The 18059-nt window shown below is 42.8% G+C and overlaps 1 protein-coding gene and 1 long non-coding RNA gene across 4 annotated transcripts; one reads left to right on the forward strand and one right to left on the reverse strand.

Moving 5' to 3' along the window:
* Positions 1-759: 759 nt before the first annotated feature.
* Positions 760-3142, reverse strand: LOC120383391. The gene is made up of 2 exons (XR_005588438.1): positions 2998-3142; positions 760-1931 (listed from the first exon to the last, which is right to left on the reverse strand). It is a non-coding gene; the product is annotated as an uncharacterized LOC120383391 (long non-coding RNA).
* Positions 3143-3202: 60 nt separating this feature from the next.
* Positions 3203-13746, forward strand: TEX30 (testis expressed 30). Of its 3 annotated transcripts, none has more exons than XM_039501465.1 (6): positions 3203-3338; positions 3879-3949; positions 6722-6952; positions 9671-9722; positions 11704-11909; positions 13166-13746. In XM_039501465.1, exons 2-6 carry the CDS (start codon positions 3932-3934, stop codon positions 13337-13339), a joined length of 681 nt encoding a protein of 226 aa, XP_039357399.1. In that variant the 5' UTR covers positions 3203-3338; positions 3879-3931; the 3' UTR covers positions 13340-13746. The 3 variants fall into 3 exon arrangements, with proteins under 3 accessions (XP_039357399.1, XP_039357392.1, XP_039357406.1); XM_039501458.1 differs by having other exon boundaries at positions 3275-3407; XM_039501472.1 differs by lacking the exon at positions 3203-3338 and adding an exon at positions 3506-3526.
* Positions 13747-18059: the final 4313 nt, after the last annotated feature.

Genomic DNA, 18059 nt, shown 5'->3' on the forward strand with positions numbered 1-18059 from the left:
ATACCAGTCTCCTAGAACTGGAAGGGACCTTGAAAGGTCATTGAGTCCAGTGCCCTGCCTTCACTAGTAGGACCAATTTTTGCCCCAGATCCCTAAGTGGCCTCCTCAAGGATTGAACTCACAACCCTGGGTTTAGTAGGCCAATGCTCAAACCACTGAGCTATCCCTCCCCCATCTTCACTGCCCAATACACTAACTGACATTAGCTGTCCCATATTTAGTGAGCTGTTCATATGGAGATGGAATTTAACTCTTGTGGGGGAGAAGAGAGAAGACTATCTTGCTTACAGCTTGGAGAGAATGAACACAGAAAAAAGGGTGTAGGTGGGTAGCAGCTGATTCAACAAGTGAAGCATAAGGTAGAAAGTTAGAACACAGGAAAAGGTTTAACAATTGGTAAGCATTTGCACAAGAGATGGAACAAGACTGTGAGTAAACAAGCAAGAGTTGGGGGAATATATGGGATGGACTAGGCAGGGGATAAAAAAAAAAGTTAATACTGTTTTTTTAAAAAATACCAGAGCACACTGACATAGGTTACATAGTAATTATAATTAGGTAAGCAATCGGGGTTAAAAGAGCAGATAATGAAAACCATACATTTCTTTTTTCTCCCTTTCTTTTGTTCTTCTGTGTATGTTGAGTATTTAGATTGTAAGCTCTGCAGGGTAGCAACCTGTCTTATTCTGTCTAGAACCTAGCACATTTTTGGATGATTTGTAAATAATCAGTACTAATAATAACAATGTGAGAGTAATCTGTGATCAAAATACATTTATTCAGCACTGTTGTAAAGCTCTTGGAGGGAGCACTGCAGCAAATACCGCCTAATACAACACAAGGAAAAACAGATATGGAAATCTCCTGGCATTTTGTCTCTAGCATTCTGCAGGGTTTCCCTAACATGACAGGGTCAGCTGCCAGATCCCGTGACAGCTCATTCTCAACACTTGCAATTATGGAACACTGAGTCCATTCAAACCTTTTCCCAGTGGTTCCACATTTGTAACTTTCTTTCTAGGGAACTTTCTTTCCTGAGGGCTAGATAACAGCTTTCTGTTGGTTTTATATCACTCTCTCCTAATTTGGCACTACATGTTTTTAGCCAGTTTTGAGATGGTAATTTTGACATCAGCAAGGGTTGAATCAGAACTGAAAGGATAAATCTATTTTGCTCAGACTAAACATGGTTGACCTATTTGCCTCTAATATTTTTGAGTTAAAAGCAACAATGCCTGCATCTAAAACTTCTATTTAACTGCCAGTGCCCACTGAGATATTAGCTAGATCAGAGCTTATCTCCTGGGTTAGTTTCTCAGGAAGCTTGAGTACTTGAATCAGTCTTCAATAAATTCCACTTGTACTGAGTCAGAATAACATTAAGGTCCTCAAAACAAAAGTGGAGCTCACTTATTTTCCAGTAGGGATAAAATCATGTAGTAGTGGAATGTCAACTGGTGATGACATCTCAAATTAGCTGGGTAACAACCAGGCTTTTTGTATGCCAACAATTGAGAAGTCCTTGAAAAGTCCAGTCAACCACTGTCTGACCATAGTCTGTCCTGGAAGAGTATTTTAATAAAATATACTTTGTGTAGATTACTCTGAGTGTGAAGCATCCCATGGTGTACATATCAGACTCATAGTTTTACTATGTTTGCACTACATTTTGTTTTACCAGGTGAATACTTATTTTATTGATCCTGCTATGTATTACACAAACTCAGAAATTTTGCTGAAATGATGGTACCTGGATATTTGTACTTAAAATCTGCACAATATAGTTCAGATGTTCTTTTTTAAACCCCCTGTTGATCCAGTATCCTTTAGCTGCCATAAAGTTTGTGTACTGTAGCTCTGAGCACACACTTTCATCTTCCATTAAATCAATGAGAGTCATTCCATTCACTTCAGTGGGATATGGGTTGATTCTAAAAGAATAACACTTAATTATTTCTACATCATTATCACTCACAGACAAACTTTTTCATGAATATTTGAGTTCAAAAAAGTTTGCGATATGGGATGGTATTCAAACTCAAATCAAGCTCTGTTAAAGAACAGGTGACAGCGAAGCAACAGCTGAACAATCATCATTTTTCTCAGGTTCCTATGAATTCTTATTTTGGAGACATGGTGATCTACAGTGAAGCATAAACCCTCCACTGAGTTTATTGGTAAAGCAAGGGTGACTATTTTCTTATGCAGCTGTGAGGTCACATGACAGTTCAGTGTCACAAGATAGATAGTAATTCCTCACAAAATTAATCCTCAGATTCTTGCTATGCCATATGCTCCATTTACTACTCTTCATTCTGTCCTAAGCCCAATCAGAAACAAAGCCTTCATGCCAAACGACCTGAACTACTGCTCCAAAGCCATGAATGTCCAACCAAGGGATTCAGAGAAGTATATATGGCATGCTACCCTCAGGGCCTACCTCTCCACAGCCAGTGCCACGCCCAATCCAAACCCCCAGCTCCTGCTCCGCCCCAGGCTCCCTGCCCCATTCTGCGGGGGCAATCGGGTTGCCAACTTTCTAACTGTAAAAAAAAACAAACACCCTAGTCCACTCTGTTCCCCAAGGCCCTGCTCTTTCTCTGAGGCCCCACCCCCACTCACTCCATCCCCTCTCTTCCCCCCTTGCTCACACACTCAATTTTCACCAGGCTTGGGCAGGGGGTTGGAGTGCAGGAGGGGGGTGCGGGCTCAGGGCCAGGGATGAAGGGTTTGGGGTGAAGGAGGTTGGCTCTGGGCTGGGAATAAAAGGTTTGGAATGTGGGAGGGTGCTCCATGCTGGGGCAGGGGGTTAGGGTGCATGGGAGGGGTGAGGGCTTTGGCTGGGGATATGAGCTATGGGGTGGGGCTCAGGATCAGTGGTTTGGGATGCAAGAGGGTGCACTAGGCTGGGACCAAGGGGTTCCGGGGGAGAGGGATCAGGGTAGGGGGTTGAGGCATGAGTGAGGATCAGGGGTGCAGGCTCCGGGCAGCACCTACCTCAATCAGCTCCCGGAAATAGCAGCCTATTCCTTCTCCAGCTCCTGTACAGAGGCACGACCAGGTGGCTCTGCACACTGCCCCATCCACCGGCGCAGCCCATTGGCTGCGGTTCCCAGCCAATGGGAGCTGCAGGGGCAGCCCTTGGGGGCTGCGCCTACGCACAGGAGCCAGAGTGGGGAGGTGGCGTTGCTTCCGGGAGCTGCCTGGAGCCTCGCCAGCCAGGGAGCCTGGCAGCCCCACGGACTACAGTGCTGACTGGCGCCGCCAGGCTCCTTTTCGACGGGCGGTTCCGGTCGCAGGCCGGACACCAGGCAGCGCGAGCGCTCAGCGCAGTCTGGGTCGGGAGCCGCCTTCCAACGGCGGACAAAATGGGCGGGGGGGGCTGCACACTCGGTGACCCGGCAGCGGTTAGTTTCCGTTGAGCGCGAACTACAGCTCCCAGCATGCCCCGCGCCCGCGCATGCTCCCTACGGCGATCGGCTGGCGGGGCCGGGGCTCGGCCCGTTCCGCGGGGGAGAAGGAGCCGGCCCGGCCCGGCCCGGCGCTGCAGCGCGGGGCGATGGTGCCGCTGTATAAGCGGGGGCGGGGCGCGTAGGCCGGGGCGCGCTGAGCCTGAGCCTGAGCCGAGCCCCGGGGGGGGGAACCGACCCTCCCTGCGGCCAGGCCAGGCCGCGGCAGCCGCTCCCGCTGCTGCGGGCAGAGCCGGGCCCGGGGCGGAGTATCTGGGGGGAGGGGCTGGATAGTCACCACCCGCCCCCCGCCAGTGGCTGTGGCAGAGCCGCGCTTCCCCGCTGGCAGCCTGTGCCTGGCACCTGCCCCCGCGCGGTGCTTGTGCAGCCCTGGGGACGAAATATAAAAAAAACCCCTTTTTATTACAGAGATTTGCCCTGGTGGTTTCTGAAAGGCAAACGGCCCTGCCCGTCAGAGCAACATGGGTGGTTTTACTGAGGTTCGTTTTCATTCCTCACTGCAAGTTTCATTTCCTGGACGCGGGGAGTTTTTACAGCCCATAAAAGCAGCAGAGTCTGTTAGCTTGTTTTACTTTTGCTGGAATAACCCTTATTTTGTTTGGCTATTTGACGAAGTTGAAGTAAGCTATTAGAAGAGATAAATCTGATCTGTACAGTATCAGTTAGACTTTCAAATGCAGGTGGGGTTTTGTGGTGGTTGTTACCTTCCACTTCTTGTTATCTTTAAAGAGACTAAAAGAAAATTGTCAGATCAAATTTAGCTCAAAGTTCAGATTTTATAAACAAACTTACAAAAAAGATCAAAATAAATTATCCATGGAGGGGTGGAAAATCTAATGACAGATTTTTGAATGAAAGGTTTATTGAATAAATAAATACTCTTTTGTATTTGAACCATCAAACAGTGTAGTGTTCTGCTGATGCTCTGTTAAAATGGACAACTAGCTTTCACCTTTTTTCCTTTCTATTTTAATTTGCAGAAGAGGTTTCATATTTTTCTCTTTAGTGCAGACTTCACTATTATGATTAATGTTGTGTCATCACTGAGAGAGGAATGATGGTCCAGTATTCAGTCCACTTGGCACTAGCCTAGGATTTAGGACCCCTGTATTCAAGTCCTTGTTCTGCCACAGACTTGGTGCGTGACCTTGGGCAAATCATTTAGTCTCTTTGTAGGGAAAATTGTACTTCCTTATATCACAGGGGTTTTGTAAATACATTAAAAAGATTATGAGGTGCTAGGTGCTATAGTAGTGACTCCATATACGTACCTAACAGATGAGTGCACTATGCTTTATTTGGGGCTGTATCTTAACTCCATTGGGAAAATGCAGCTGGTACAATTTACAGCAGTTACTTCTATTTCAGAGTGAGCTGCTGCCAGTTCTTTGTGGGCTGCACTGCCTTCTTTTGGAATTGACCTACACAGCCCTAAATGGCTTGCACTTTTTCTGCCTTGAGAGTTCACCTCTCACCTTGTGCAATACTGCTGTAAGTGAGAACTGAAAGTTCTGGAGATGGAGCTCCCTTGCTATATATAAAAGATAGGGCTACCAACATGCATTTTGTGTTGCAGTCATGCTTTTGACAGCCGTGTCATGCATTCACACATCTTACCTGAAATGTCACTAGGCGAGCTGTGGGAAGGCTACAGGCATTCACCTGCAGTTCTGTATTTTGGTCACTCACTAGAGGTACCTGCGGTGCCTGTAGACAAGGCAGTTAGTAGTCTTCTTTCTTGCTGTTCCTTCTATTTGACCAAGACCAGGAATGAGCAGCTGGAGGAGGAGGTGCAGCAGCAGCACAAGAGAGCCTAATACTGGTCCCAGGTCTCCACCCCTATGTTGGCTCCCACCCAGCCACAGTATCCCTTGCCTCCCCATGAGTGTCAATACCCTCAGCAGTCCCCAAACCTCCAGTATCCTTTTGTTTTCCAGCCGCCCCAACAACCACTCACCTAACTTCCTATTTGGATTCCCCCACTGGTACCCAGCTATCCACCAGCCACCCTCAAGTGAGCATCCTCACCAGGGGGAACTGCCAAGTTTGTTCAGCTCCATGCCTCATTTCCAGCGCTGCTCAGGGAAGTATTGAACATAAACTCAAGATTATGGTTTATGCAAATAACTTGCATTTAATGTACAAATTAGCTTGTTAAATAATTTGCATAAAATGTCAAACTAGGAGCAGAACTAAACTTGGCAGCTGTGCAAAAAGAGGGAGCTACTGGCAGGACATATTTCTTCAATTTTGGAATTCATTAGACCCAGATTACTCTCCCAGTCCAAAATAGCTGAAATGTATGGATCTTCATGGGATGCTGCAAGATGTATCTTTTTACAACGGCCTTTGGGAAAAGGAGATGTTATTTGAAGGACCATATGTAGGGAAGAATGGTGCATTTTTCCTCATTTCCCCTTTTCTATAATGTGTAATCACTTATTGCTATGTTGTTTGCTGTCCTCTTTCATGTTTCATTGTTTTAAATAGCTGCCAGAGGCACGTGGAGTATATGATAAGTGCCTTCTTTGTGTTTCTTTGAAATTGAATTAGATAAATATTTTATTTCATATGAGTATTTTATGGCACTCATCACCATAATATCTGAGCCCCTCAAACATTAAAATTAAAGGGACACTGTCAATTTAAAACATTTTTACCTATTGTGGTTACATGTAATGCCTAAAATTAATATACTGAAAGAAGCCAGGTTCATTTTTTTTTCCTCAGGTGACTTTGTTCATTTGAAAGCACTCTTTGTATAGTTATTTTTTACTGTTTCATCTGCATGGATTCTGCAAGTGGTTCCACACATGGGTGAGAGAAATTTTCTAGAAATAGGAAACTGTTATTGTTTAAAAAAATTGAGGGAGTAGGCTGTTATGGTACCCGACAATATATTTATCTCTCTTGGTCTATATAAAATCTTTCAAATTGACAGTGTTTCTGTGTGCCTCACAACTCCCCTATAAGTTAAGGAAGCATCATTATCTTCATTTTACAGCTGTCTCAGTTTCTCCAGAATGATTAATGATTTGTCCAGGTCACCCAGGAAGTCTTTGACTGAAACAAGAATAGAAGAAACTAGATCTCTCGACTGCTAGTACATTGCCTTAATAGCAAGGCCATCCTTCATTCCTTTTGCATCAGAGCACAGAACAGCGTGATAACTGCAAATTATTTATGGCATGATATCCTGAATGTACAAACTGGAAATATTTATTTCTTTCTTTTTTAATTTTTATTTCTAGGTTAAAGTGAAAATACCTTTTGGAAATAAATACCTAGATGCTATTTTTTCTGTCCCAGACAAGATATTAACACACGGAGTGATTCTTACTCATGGAGCTGGAGGAGATATGAATTTCTCTCATTTAGTTTCTTTGGTAGCCTATCTTGCATCCCGTGGACTTCTGTGCTTGAGATTTACCTGTAAAGGCCTTAACATTGCTTATAGGACTAAAGCATATAAAACAGTTGTGGTAAGAAAAGACCAGCTTGTATTTTAAATTCTGGAAAGTTTAGAGCCACAGCAACACTCCAGGCTACTTGTTAAATTAATTTATTTTTATTAAAATCCACTTAAGCCATCATATGCTTTTTTGCATATGTCATTTCCTGTCACTACTAAGTATTAAAATTAGAGTGACCAGATCAGAGGGAGAAAATAGCGGGACACATGGGGGTGTTCGCCGGCAGAGCAAAAAAAAAAACCAAAGAGTGCTGCCGCGGAGGGGGAAAAAAAGTGAAATATTGGGACAAATTGGTTGGGACATGGTACAAACATCGAAATATTGGGACAGTCCTGATTTTATCGGGATGTCTGGTCACCCTAATTAAAATGCTTTTGTCATAGAGGGATCACCAGCTCATCTAGTCTGACCTGTATCACAGACCTTGCAGCTGGCTTGGCACCAAGCCCAGCAGCCAGAATTAAATCACGGTATTACAGTCTTCAGAAGACTAAACTATTGTGTGCCATGGGCCAAGAACCAGAGGGACTGGGGTACCACCAATGCAGAAAATTTATTTGATTAGATATACCCAGATGATCCTAGCAAGTGGAGCCATTCCATGCTGCAGAGGAAGGTGAGTAACCCCAAGGTCCCCAGTCTGACCTGGGAGAAAATTCCTTCCCATTACCAAAAATGGTGATCAGTTAAACCCTGAGCATGTGAGCTAGACCCACCAACCAGGCACCTGAGAGAGAACAGTTTGTACCACCTCAGCACTCCATGTCCAGTGTCTATCTTCAGCTGTGGAGGAAAAAAAAGCCAAACAGAGTACCGAGGGATGGAGAGGGGGCAGGAGAATTTATTTCTTGACTCCTGTGGGTGACTGACTGATGCCCTGAAGCATGAGATTTTAGGAACATAAGACATTAGAACCAGAAGTGGCCCCTAGGGCTGCTGAGACTAGCCCCCTGTCACCACACAAATCTCGCTCATAAACATATGCAGGTCTGTCTTAAAAACTAACTCATTTGTTTCCCCACACAACTTCTATTGCGAGGCTGTTCACAAACCTCACTCCTTTGATGGTTAGAAATCTAATTTCCAGCCTATATTTACGGACAGTTTATACCCATTTGCTCTTGTGCCAACATTTTCATTTAACTTAAATAGTTCTTTACCCTCCATGGTGTTTATAATCCCCCCAACCAATATATTTATAGAGGGCAATGATATTCCCTCTAAACAAGCCAAGCTCTTTTAGTTTCCTCCTCCTTGTGTAAGTAGTTTTTGTTGTATTTGACATCCTTCTACTATAATCATTCAAGACTAGACTGAGCCATTAGGAAGACCCTCAGTTCTTTTTCAGCCCTGGGGCAGGTGGGAGTGAGTACAGCCCTTGAAAGAGTGCAGCTTATTCCTGCCTTCCTCTTGCCCAGGCCAGCTACGCTAGCCAGAGGGTAGGAGTAGGAATGCCTGGTCGAAAAGGGACTGGGCGGATCTGGTCAGCACTGCTCACTGGGCCATTAAAAGTCTGGGTGGCCACCCACAGCAGGGCTAAGGCAGCCTCCCTACCTGCGTGGGTTCTGCACGGCTTCCAGAAGTGGCTGGCATATCCGGCTCCTAGGCGTAGGGGTGGCACGCTACCCCCGCCCTGAGCACTGGCTCCCCAGCTCCCATTGTCCGGGAACCGCGGCCAATGACAGCTGCGAGGACAGGGCCTGCAGCTGGGTAAAGCACGCAGAGCCCCCTGGTCTCCACCAGGAGCTGGACATGCCAGCCGCTTCCGGTAGAAACCTCAGGTAAGCGCTGCCAGGCTGGAGCCCACACTCTGAAACCCCTCCTGCACCGGTGAAAGTGAGTGAGGGTGGGGGAGAGCCAGCAACGGGGGTGGGGTGGAGTGAGTTGGTGCGGGGCATCGGCGAAGGAGCGGGGCAGGAACAGGGCCTTTGGGACTGGGCAGGGCAATGGTGTCTGTTTTTGTACAATTGGAAAGTTGGCAACCCTAGATAGGAGGTAGAGCCAAGACTTTGTCCATACCTTGTATCTGGAGAGCAGGCGCTGCACTCTGTGTCAGACCCGCACCCAAGATTCAGGTAGGCCTAGCTAGTGAGTCAGGGAGTCGTACTCACTTACCCTGCTATGTAAGACTAGAGCACAGTCCAGCCCTCTGAGGTTCCCTTCACATTTTGATATCACAATTGTTTCTAAATGTTGTGTGTTAACACCGTATTTTACTGAAATTAGATCTTGCTAATATTAATGCAGGCCTTCTGAGGAGCTTTGTGTTGAAGCTTCTTTAAAAGTACACAATAATAGTTTTTCTAACCAGATAGGAAATCAGAAATATGATATTGTATTGAAAGTTTATTTAGAGAATGCTGGCAGGATACTTCTTGATTTTTTTTAAATATTTTATTTATCATTCATAATCTTTTGGTAAACTTGAAATTGAAAAGTTCCATCACTATGTTAATCACATCTACCTTAGATGTATTATTGGTGTATTATTGTAGGGTAGCTTGTGAGTATTGGGCTTGTTAAATTGTTCTTGCTTTAAAAGTATTGCAGAAGTACTTGTTTTGGGGTGTGAGAAAGCGAGGAGAAGAAACTCACATATAAATAAATTGACTGTTTTATTGGGGGAAGTATCCAATTTCAGATTCTTCAGCTACAACAATTTTTATTATCATGTATCTTAAAATGCAGTCTTTTAATCAAATAAAAAATGCTGTTTCATTTCCTTAGGAATATTTAAAGTCCTCTGGTGAATATAAACTTTCTGGTGTCTTTCTTGGAGGTAAGGGGAGGGGTGGATGTTTTTGTTTACAATCCTAGCCCTGTTGGTGGTTTTAAGAGTACATTGTATAATTATCCCATTCCTGAGGGTTGGGAAAAATTGGGAGTCCTCAGGATTCATGCAAGACGCCATGAAGCCCATAGCTCCCGAGGACTCTGCATAGTTATGTCTTAATCTATTATTTGACCCATAATTTGACACAGATATAACTGAGGGAGAATATGGATGGATATTTAGGAGGACTGAAATAAGATGATCAGTTATGATTTCCATATACTTCCAATTAAGTACTTCATTGATAGTGTCGTTTACTAGTATTGAGTGTCAGGTAGTTAAATAACATATGTAATATACAGAATAGTACTACTTAACAATATTACTTTTACAATCTATTCTTCAGCAATAATCTTACTTTTTCCAGTACTTTTTCTCTTCAGCTGTCTAACTCCAAACTATATATGAAAGAAACTATCTTTTTTCTTTATTAAAACTGTTTACATACAAAGGTCTGTAGTGTAGAAAATCTATAATAGAGTAATAAGATCCAGTTCTTGTCTAAAAGTTACCCTTTATCACTTTATACTGTTTAATGTTTGTGTACATTTTATTTAGCCACGTGAAACCCATATTAGATCCTGGATTTGCAGGGAAAGAGCTATGACAACCTGTCTCTCGTGATCTGTACCTTTGACAGTATGCATAAGTCAAGTTTTATTTAATAAAACATACACTGCATGGTAAACTGAATGTCATTTAAGTATTCACCCCATCTGTATATATTCTGCATCTGCATGTAGTAGCAGAACAATAGAAAAGATGGATTTACAGATATAGATAGATAGATATATACACACACATGTGTTATCAAAGGAAAAGGAATTCATACATAGTGTAGGTCAGTGGAATAGTACCTGCCTATACCTGTTCTAAATGTGCTTCCTTTGTATAAAGGAAACCTAAAAACAAATTGGATATCAAATACACAATTTTTTTTTAATATTGAGTAACTTAAGAAAAATACACTTAAACATATATGCATGAATAGTGAAAGTACTTGTGCCACTAGTATCTTAGCTCTTCTTGCTGTTATTCAGTACTCAGACCATTTCTCTAGGTCATCTTGTAGGTAACGACGCCTGCCTGGGGGTTAGTAGGATTTCCTTGATTCCAGGATCTCCAATTCTCCTCCCATTTAGCTAACAGCAAAAACCAACCCTCTTCTGACTCCAACAGACCTCACAAACAGTTTAATCCAGCCATCTCCAGAACCTCAATTAAAAAACTTGATCCACCAGCTAATGCAGCTTCTTTTGGGAGAGATACCTTGATGACCTCACATTGTCACTCGTAGAATGACCTCACGCATGTTTCATCTTCTCAGATTGTATCCATATGTTTACACCGGAGTTTAAAGTAGTAGAGTAGATACTTGAAATAAATCCATTGTATATGTCTTGGCCTGATTTGAAGTGTGGGTCACAGGAACTTTATTTTTACTACTAACCAATTAATGCAGCATGGAAAGAATCAATACAATGTCCTTGTACAAGAATATAGTAAACCTTGTTCTATAGTATTTCAAGGGTCCTGAATTCTAGTTTTTCCGTGTTCTTCACACATCCTACTTAAATATGAGTTATTGCCCACTTTTTGTCATTCTACCCTGCTTCCTTCCCCACTCCCCAAAACAAGTATTCCATCTTCTGATCCTCTCTTGCTTTCTTTATAATGGATGTAAAATCATTAAGTGCCCCCAGTTCAGTTATCTGACAGCACCAAAATTCTGGGTGGTGATCTCCATTGTCCTGGTGAATGAAAGTCTCTCAGCTGCTCTTTCACAGTCATTTTGTAGAGTATTTGCCATATTAGTGTTACAACATACATTAAATTGGATAACTTTTAGGAATGGTGCTTCTCATATGAATGTAAATGATGTGATAGTAAACATAATTTTTATTCTTTATGTTTAAATGGGAGATAGGTCGTTCGATGGGTTCACGAGCCGCTGCCTCTGTAACACGTCAGATTAGCCAAGATGACAATGAGGATTTCATTCATGGTCTGATATTTTTATCTTATCCACTGCATCGACCAAAGCTCCAGTCCAAACTCCGTGATGAAGATTTATTTTTTATTAAGTGTCCTGTGCTGTTTGTCTCAGGATCAGAAGATGAGATGTGTGAAAAAGTGAGTTGAGTTACAAAGGGGAGGAAATAGTTCAAATGTGCTTAGCATTGGTATCCAAAGATGATGGTGGTAATTGACAGTCTTCTCCAACCACTGATGTGCTGCAAGAAGCTCCAGGCAGGGAACTCTACCACCAAATTAAAGAGAAAGTTGGGATGCTTTTCTGATGGATATCACACCTTCCCTGGATATTGCCAGGTCATCCCTACTACAGACAGCTTATCTTTGGGGCCCAAAAATACCTCAGAACAGAATTTTGTTTGCCTTTTGAATGGACCAGATAGCACCATATGACAAGTATTACTTAAAAAAAGGCCTTGGGGAGAATATACCTGATTGTTCTAAAGAAATCTTAGCTCCCCTACCATTTCAGATTACACAACGTGTATACTGTGCTATAATATCAATATATTCAGTGTATTTTTCAGGACAAATAAAAATATTGCTGGCAAAATTTGCTTGCTCAGTGGAGCTCTCTCTTCCTGTGGAGAAAGGGTTCTGCAAACCAAACTCCACAAAAGTATCCAAGTGCTAGTAACAGTCAAAATGTAATGTTCAGCAAGGTGTAGAGTTTATCTTCTCTCCTTTTCCCCACGAAGTAGATATATGTAAGTCAGATTTGGGATGTATGTTACAGGATCCTTACAAAATCCTGCTAGGATTTAGGACTCTGTGCACTTAACTGTCCAGGCCTTTGAAGTGCTTCTGGCATGTCATAATGTTTTAATGAGTGGTTACAACAGAATAGCAGTGCTTGGAGTATACACTCTTACTGTGAAAATCCTTCGGTCTGTGTCTATGAAGTAAGTCCCTTCCTTTGTACTGGGGAAAATCCTACAGAATAGGAGCTAGTCCTAAAACTATTTTACTGATATTCCATGATCTGCTGTGACCTATGAGACTGGCCTTCACATGTCTGTGAAGGTGCCTCCATTTTGTTGCTGGTGTCTTGACCCACTAGCAGCAGGAATGGATGGCTTTTCAGTGGCTTATGGGAGAAGACTTGAGATAGATACGTCCTCTTTGTTTTCTGGACTTTCTTTTCATGTGAGTGACTAACATTGGGCAAAGTACTCTGAAGAGATTAAACAGATTATGACATTGTAATCTAACAGTACATCAATTGATTTAAATGCACTCAGAATTCTATTTGCATTTTCAACTGCTGCTTGTTATGTTAGGATGGACAAAAGGATGACCACGATCCACATAATTTCTGGCATGTAATAATTTTTTACCTCTTGATTTTTTTATAGAAATTATTGGAAGATGTGGCAAGCAAAATGAAGACCCCTACAGAAATTCATTGGGTTGAAAAAGCAAACCATGGCATGGCAGTAAAAGGACGAACACCAGACGATATTATGATGGAAATAAGCACACAGGTTTTTTTGTGGATCAAAGAAATCATTGAACAGGAGTACAAATAACTTCCAACAGTTAAACATCGGTTACATTAACCTTCCCTAAATGTAAAGGTCTTGTTTAACTTGCTAAAGAGAGCATTAGAAAAGAGCTATTCCTACATGAGGCCTACTTGATTCAGTACAGATCATTCTGCAAATATTAAGTGTAAACATAAGTAAAAGGATTTTTTTAATCCAAAACCGCTATGCAATATGAACAAGGTAGTAATACCATTTTTAAAAGCTGAAGATCACAAAACATGCAAAATATTAATGGTGGGGCACGACTTTTCTATATTTTTTTAGTGGTGTATACATTTTTTTTTTTTGGTCTGTGTGACCAAGCAATATCTTTTTTTTTTTTTTTGTACTGCTTAGTTACTGTTTTTTCTTCAAGGATTACTGCAAAATAAACTAAATTTTCTACTGGAGCTGACATTTTAGTCTGATTTATTCCCAGCTGTATTGCAGACACTGGTTAATTTGCAAAGGTATTGTCATATTCAATCCTCCTTTCACTCACAACTTTTTTGGGGAAAAAAATCCATTTTTGGCCAAAACTTGAAAAGTCAGTTTTTGCCCTGCCTTGCGCAGACATTTACTCCTTTGAAAGTGACTATTCTGGTGCCATTCTGATTTGGTAGCATTTTACACCTTCTTTTCACAGCCATAATTATACAAGGTGGAAAGCAGTAGAGAATCAGGTAATGTGTATATTTAGTTGTATGGATTTGCGAAGGGTGCAGTTACTCTATTTTATGTATTTACTCTAATAAATGCGTAGTGCAGTTTAAAAAATATATATATTTTTCTTAGTTTCTGCTATACCAGTCCCCCTTTTTGTGGTGCATTATGTACCATGGTAACTGCAGGATATAGGATTAGTGTGTGATGTTGGACACTGCAGGCCCAGTTCATCCCTTATGGAACTCTGTTGACTTTTTGGGCTTTCAGATGGTTTTATACTGATATAATGGCATCTATAATAGGGCTTTTCCTGGTATACAAATAATCATAAAAATCACACCCAATACTGACATTATTATATTGGCAAGTTTCCAACGCATACCTGGCCTTACATTATTGTGCTTAAATAGATGCAGCGAACTGATTTACAACGACAGCAGACAACTAACTGTCCCTGACATACTCCTGGGGAAATTCTGCATCTCTGCTCATGCAGAATTTATGTCTCCCTCCAATTTCTCTGCTTCCTCATAGAAAAATTACTTTCTGATGGGGAAGCAAAGGGAAGCCACAAGAGCGGTCATATGACCTGCCGTAGTAGTATGTTTTGGGTGCCCAGAGCAGCTGGCAGAGAGGTAAATTACTGTGGGGTGAGGGGTGGGACTATGGAAGACCCAGCTATTGCCTCCTATCCCGTGTCAGGTTCAGCTTCTAGTCCTGGCTGGGCTGGGCATGACAGGACTCCTCTTCACCTGCATGGCATCCAGGGCTGGGTCAGACCCTCCCCCAGATTTCTCCCCAGGTGCAGGAAGCTCTGCAAACACTTCCTCCTCACTGCCCCCTCCCCCCCCCACTTCCTGCACCCATGGCTCATCAGCTGCATGCGAAGGGATCACTGTACAGGGTGCTGATTTTCCCCCCCCCCCCATCTGCTCAACCACCGTGCATTCAGACCCCCTTGTTCCCAGATCCTCCTGCCGAGCATCACCCCCTACACCCAGAACCCACTCCCCAATGAGCTCCACTCTCCCTGAACCTGGACCACCCTACAAGCCACTCACACCCAGAACCCCACCCACTGAGCCTCAACCAGCTATACCTGGATCCCCATGGCACTGAGCACCCCACCACACACACACACTCCTGCTGAGTTCTAGTCCCTCACACTCAGATCTGCCCATGCTGAGCCCCAACCACCTTCACCTGGACCCCCCTGCAGAGTCCCGTTACCGTTGCATCCAGAACCTCCTAACAATTCCCAGTGCATCCAAATCCCCCACTGAGCCACCTGCACCCAGATTGCCTCACACGGAACCCTCTCAACGCACACTGAGATTCCCCCCTTCCACACTTGGATCCTGCCTTGCTGAGCTCTTGCCTGCCCACAGCTGGTTCACCTGGTACGGAGGAGCAAGGCCTTGGGGCAGGCCCAGTCCTTGTGCTGTTTCAGAGCTGGGTGCAACCTCACTGCTCTCTGCAGCCAGCCACATTTATTTGACAAATAAAATTTGCAGAATTTTAAAATGTGCATAGAATTTTTATTTTTTTGGCACAGAATGCCCTCAGGAATGAGTATATAATTAAATAGTTCCTTTTCATAGCCACTTATGCTTTCCAGACTTGAAAGCAGCAAAGCCAGTTAGCCCAATATTTCTCATTTTTGTCCATGTTTCTGCAAAAGTGTAATACCCAGTAAGGCTTCAGTGTTGTTGGGACAACAGGAAAACAACACAACTTTTTTGTTATCCATGTGAAAGACTTGTTTTTGAACAGCTGCAACAGTGAAGGGAAAACTTGAAAGAGAACACTGATTTAAACATACTTATGATGACAAGCCAGCTAATCAACTTACTTGATGAGAGTTGGCACTATTAAATTACATTGCAGCCAACACTGTATTATTAGTGCTGGATTTGAGAGGCCACTACTCCCAAAGTATTTGTGAAATCATTTTTTTACTTCATGATAATTCATTGGAAGGCTGAAAATTTAGATCTGTTTGCACGCAGATATTGTTTTCTCCAGTTTCTTATTGTAGGATTGCTCATGAGTACTGGGTTACTGGCATTTATTTTATTCAGCAGAAAATACAGCATTGAAAGCATTTTAAACAGGCCTAGTTGACTTGATTTAGGAGTCCATTCCTAGTCATACAGACTCTGAATTTATGAACTATAATATGAAGACAATAAGACAATCCTCATTTTGGTTGGGGAACATTCTGTTTTTAGACTTTGGAGAATTTAAACCTGATTTAGTATCTCAATTGGGTCTGATCCTGCTGTCCCTTCACATATAGTGCTTCCATTGATACCAATGTGCATGAAAGGACCATAGGTGCAAATTAGTAACTGGTTTAAACAAGTCCATTAGTTTCAGGAGATACAGATAATTTCTTAAAACAATGGACCCTGTTCATGAAAAATGATCAGATTTATTTAACTTTAGTAGCACCTGCTACATTGCCTGATACAGTAATTCCTCACTTAAGATCTCCCAGTTAACATTGTTTCATTGTTATATTACTGATCAATTAGAGAACATGCTCGTTTAAATTTCTGCAATGCTCCCTTATAATGTTGTTTGGCAGCTGCCTGCTTTGTTCACTGCTTGCAGGAAGAGCAGCCCTTTGGAGCTAGCTGGTGGGGGCTTGGAACCAGGCTGGACTGGCAGCCCCCCTATCAGTTCCCCTAAATTCCCTGTGCGGCAGCCACCCAGCAGACTATCAATTGCTGGGCAGTCCAGGTGTTCCTCCCCCCACTGCAGTGTGCTGTGCCTGCCTTCTGCCTTGGAGCTGCTCCTGGGAGCCTCCTGCTTGCTATGCAGGGAGTAGGGGAGAAGAGGAGTGCTCATGTCAGGGAGTCCCCCTCCCCCTGTACCCCATCTCCACAGAGCAGGGGGGACAGGACAGGGCTCAGGACAGAGGGATCTTGCTGGCAGCAGCTGTCATCTCAACTTGCTGATTTACTTAAAAAGGCAGTGTACTTTAAGGGGTAATGCGCATCTCTTTCACACCCACATGGTGGTGTCTCTGTCTCTTTCACACCCACACACACCCACCCCCCTCCCCTCCAGCAATTTGGAAAATGGAGAGAGTGGTGCACTCCAGTGGGATAGCATAGGTTCGCCATCATGTTCAGCTTCCACAGGGAATGTTTGCAGCCAGTGCCTGGCATCTACTGTGTCTCCTCCCTCCATTCAGTGACAAAATACAATCTAGAGATTAGATTGGCTACAATTAAAACAATGTGTTAACTCTTGAGGGCTCAGCCGAGTGTAAATTCATCATTTAGCAGCAAGGCAATCCCTGGGAAATATCCCACCCTGTTCCACCCTCTGACTCCACCACCTCAACCAAGCTTCACAATCATCATTGCTATGTACAGTATTAAATTGTTTGTTTAAAACTTACACTGTGTATGTGTGTGTATATATATGTATATACAGAGAGAGAGAGAGAGAGAGATTAGATTAGATTTAGATTAGATATAGTCTTTTGTCTGGTGAAAAAAATTTCCCTGAAACCTACCCCCCCCCCCCCCCATTTACATTAATTCTTATGGGGAAATTGGATTCACTTAACATCGTTTCGCTTAAAGTAGCATTTTTGAGGAACATAATGACAACCTTAAGCAAGGATTTACTGTACTACTGTAATTCTGTAGATACTGCCAAACTTATTTCAATTATTAACCTCTATGGCAAACTCCAGAGAATTGAAAAGAAAATTATATTTCTATAGGTTTTTAAACTGTTCAATAAAATTGAATCCCTCCTCTAGAATTCTGTACGCTGGTTGCAAAAAACCTGTAGACAGCATATCGTTCCCTGTTTAGAGTATAGGCTCTGTGCAGAGAGGAATGAAGGTGTGGCTAAGCAGTCCTGAAAGAGTAACCTTTGGAGCAGTCTGAATTTTATTACTTTACAGTCTTTTTGTTATTGTTGTTGTTTAAAGCCAAACTCCAGGAAAAGTTGTTTAGACTTAACATACTATGTGTATTGAGTCCATAAAGCAGTTTGTGGAAGGTGTCTGCTCACCATCCCTTTGCAGAATCAG

Source organism: Mauremys reevesii, linkage group 1 (assembly GCF_016161935.1).
Source record: "Mauremys reevesii isolate NIE-2019 linkage group 1, ASM1616193v1, whole genome shotgun sequence".
Classification (NCBI taxonomy): Eukaryota; Metazoa; Chordata; order Testudines; family Geoemydidae; genus Mauremys; species Mauremys reevesii.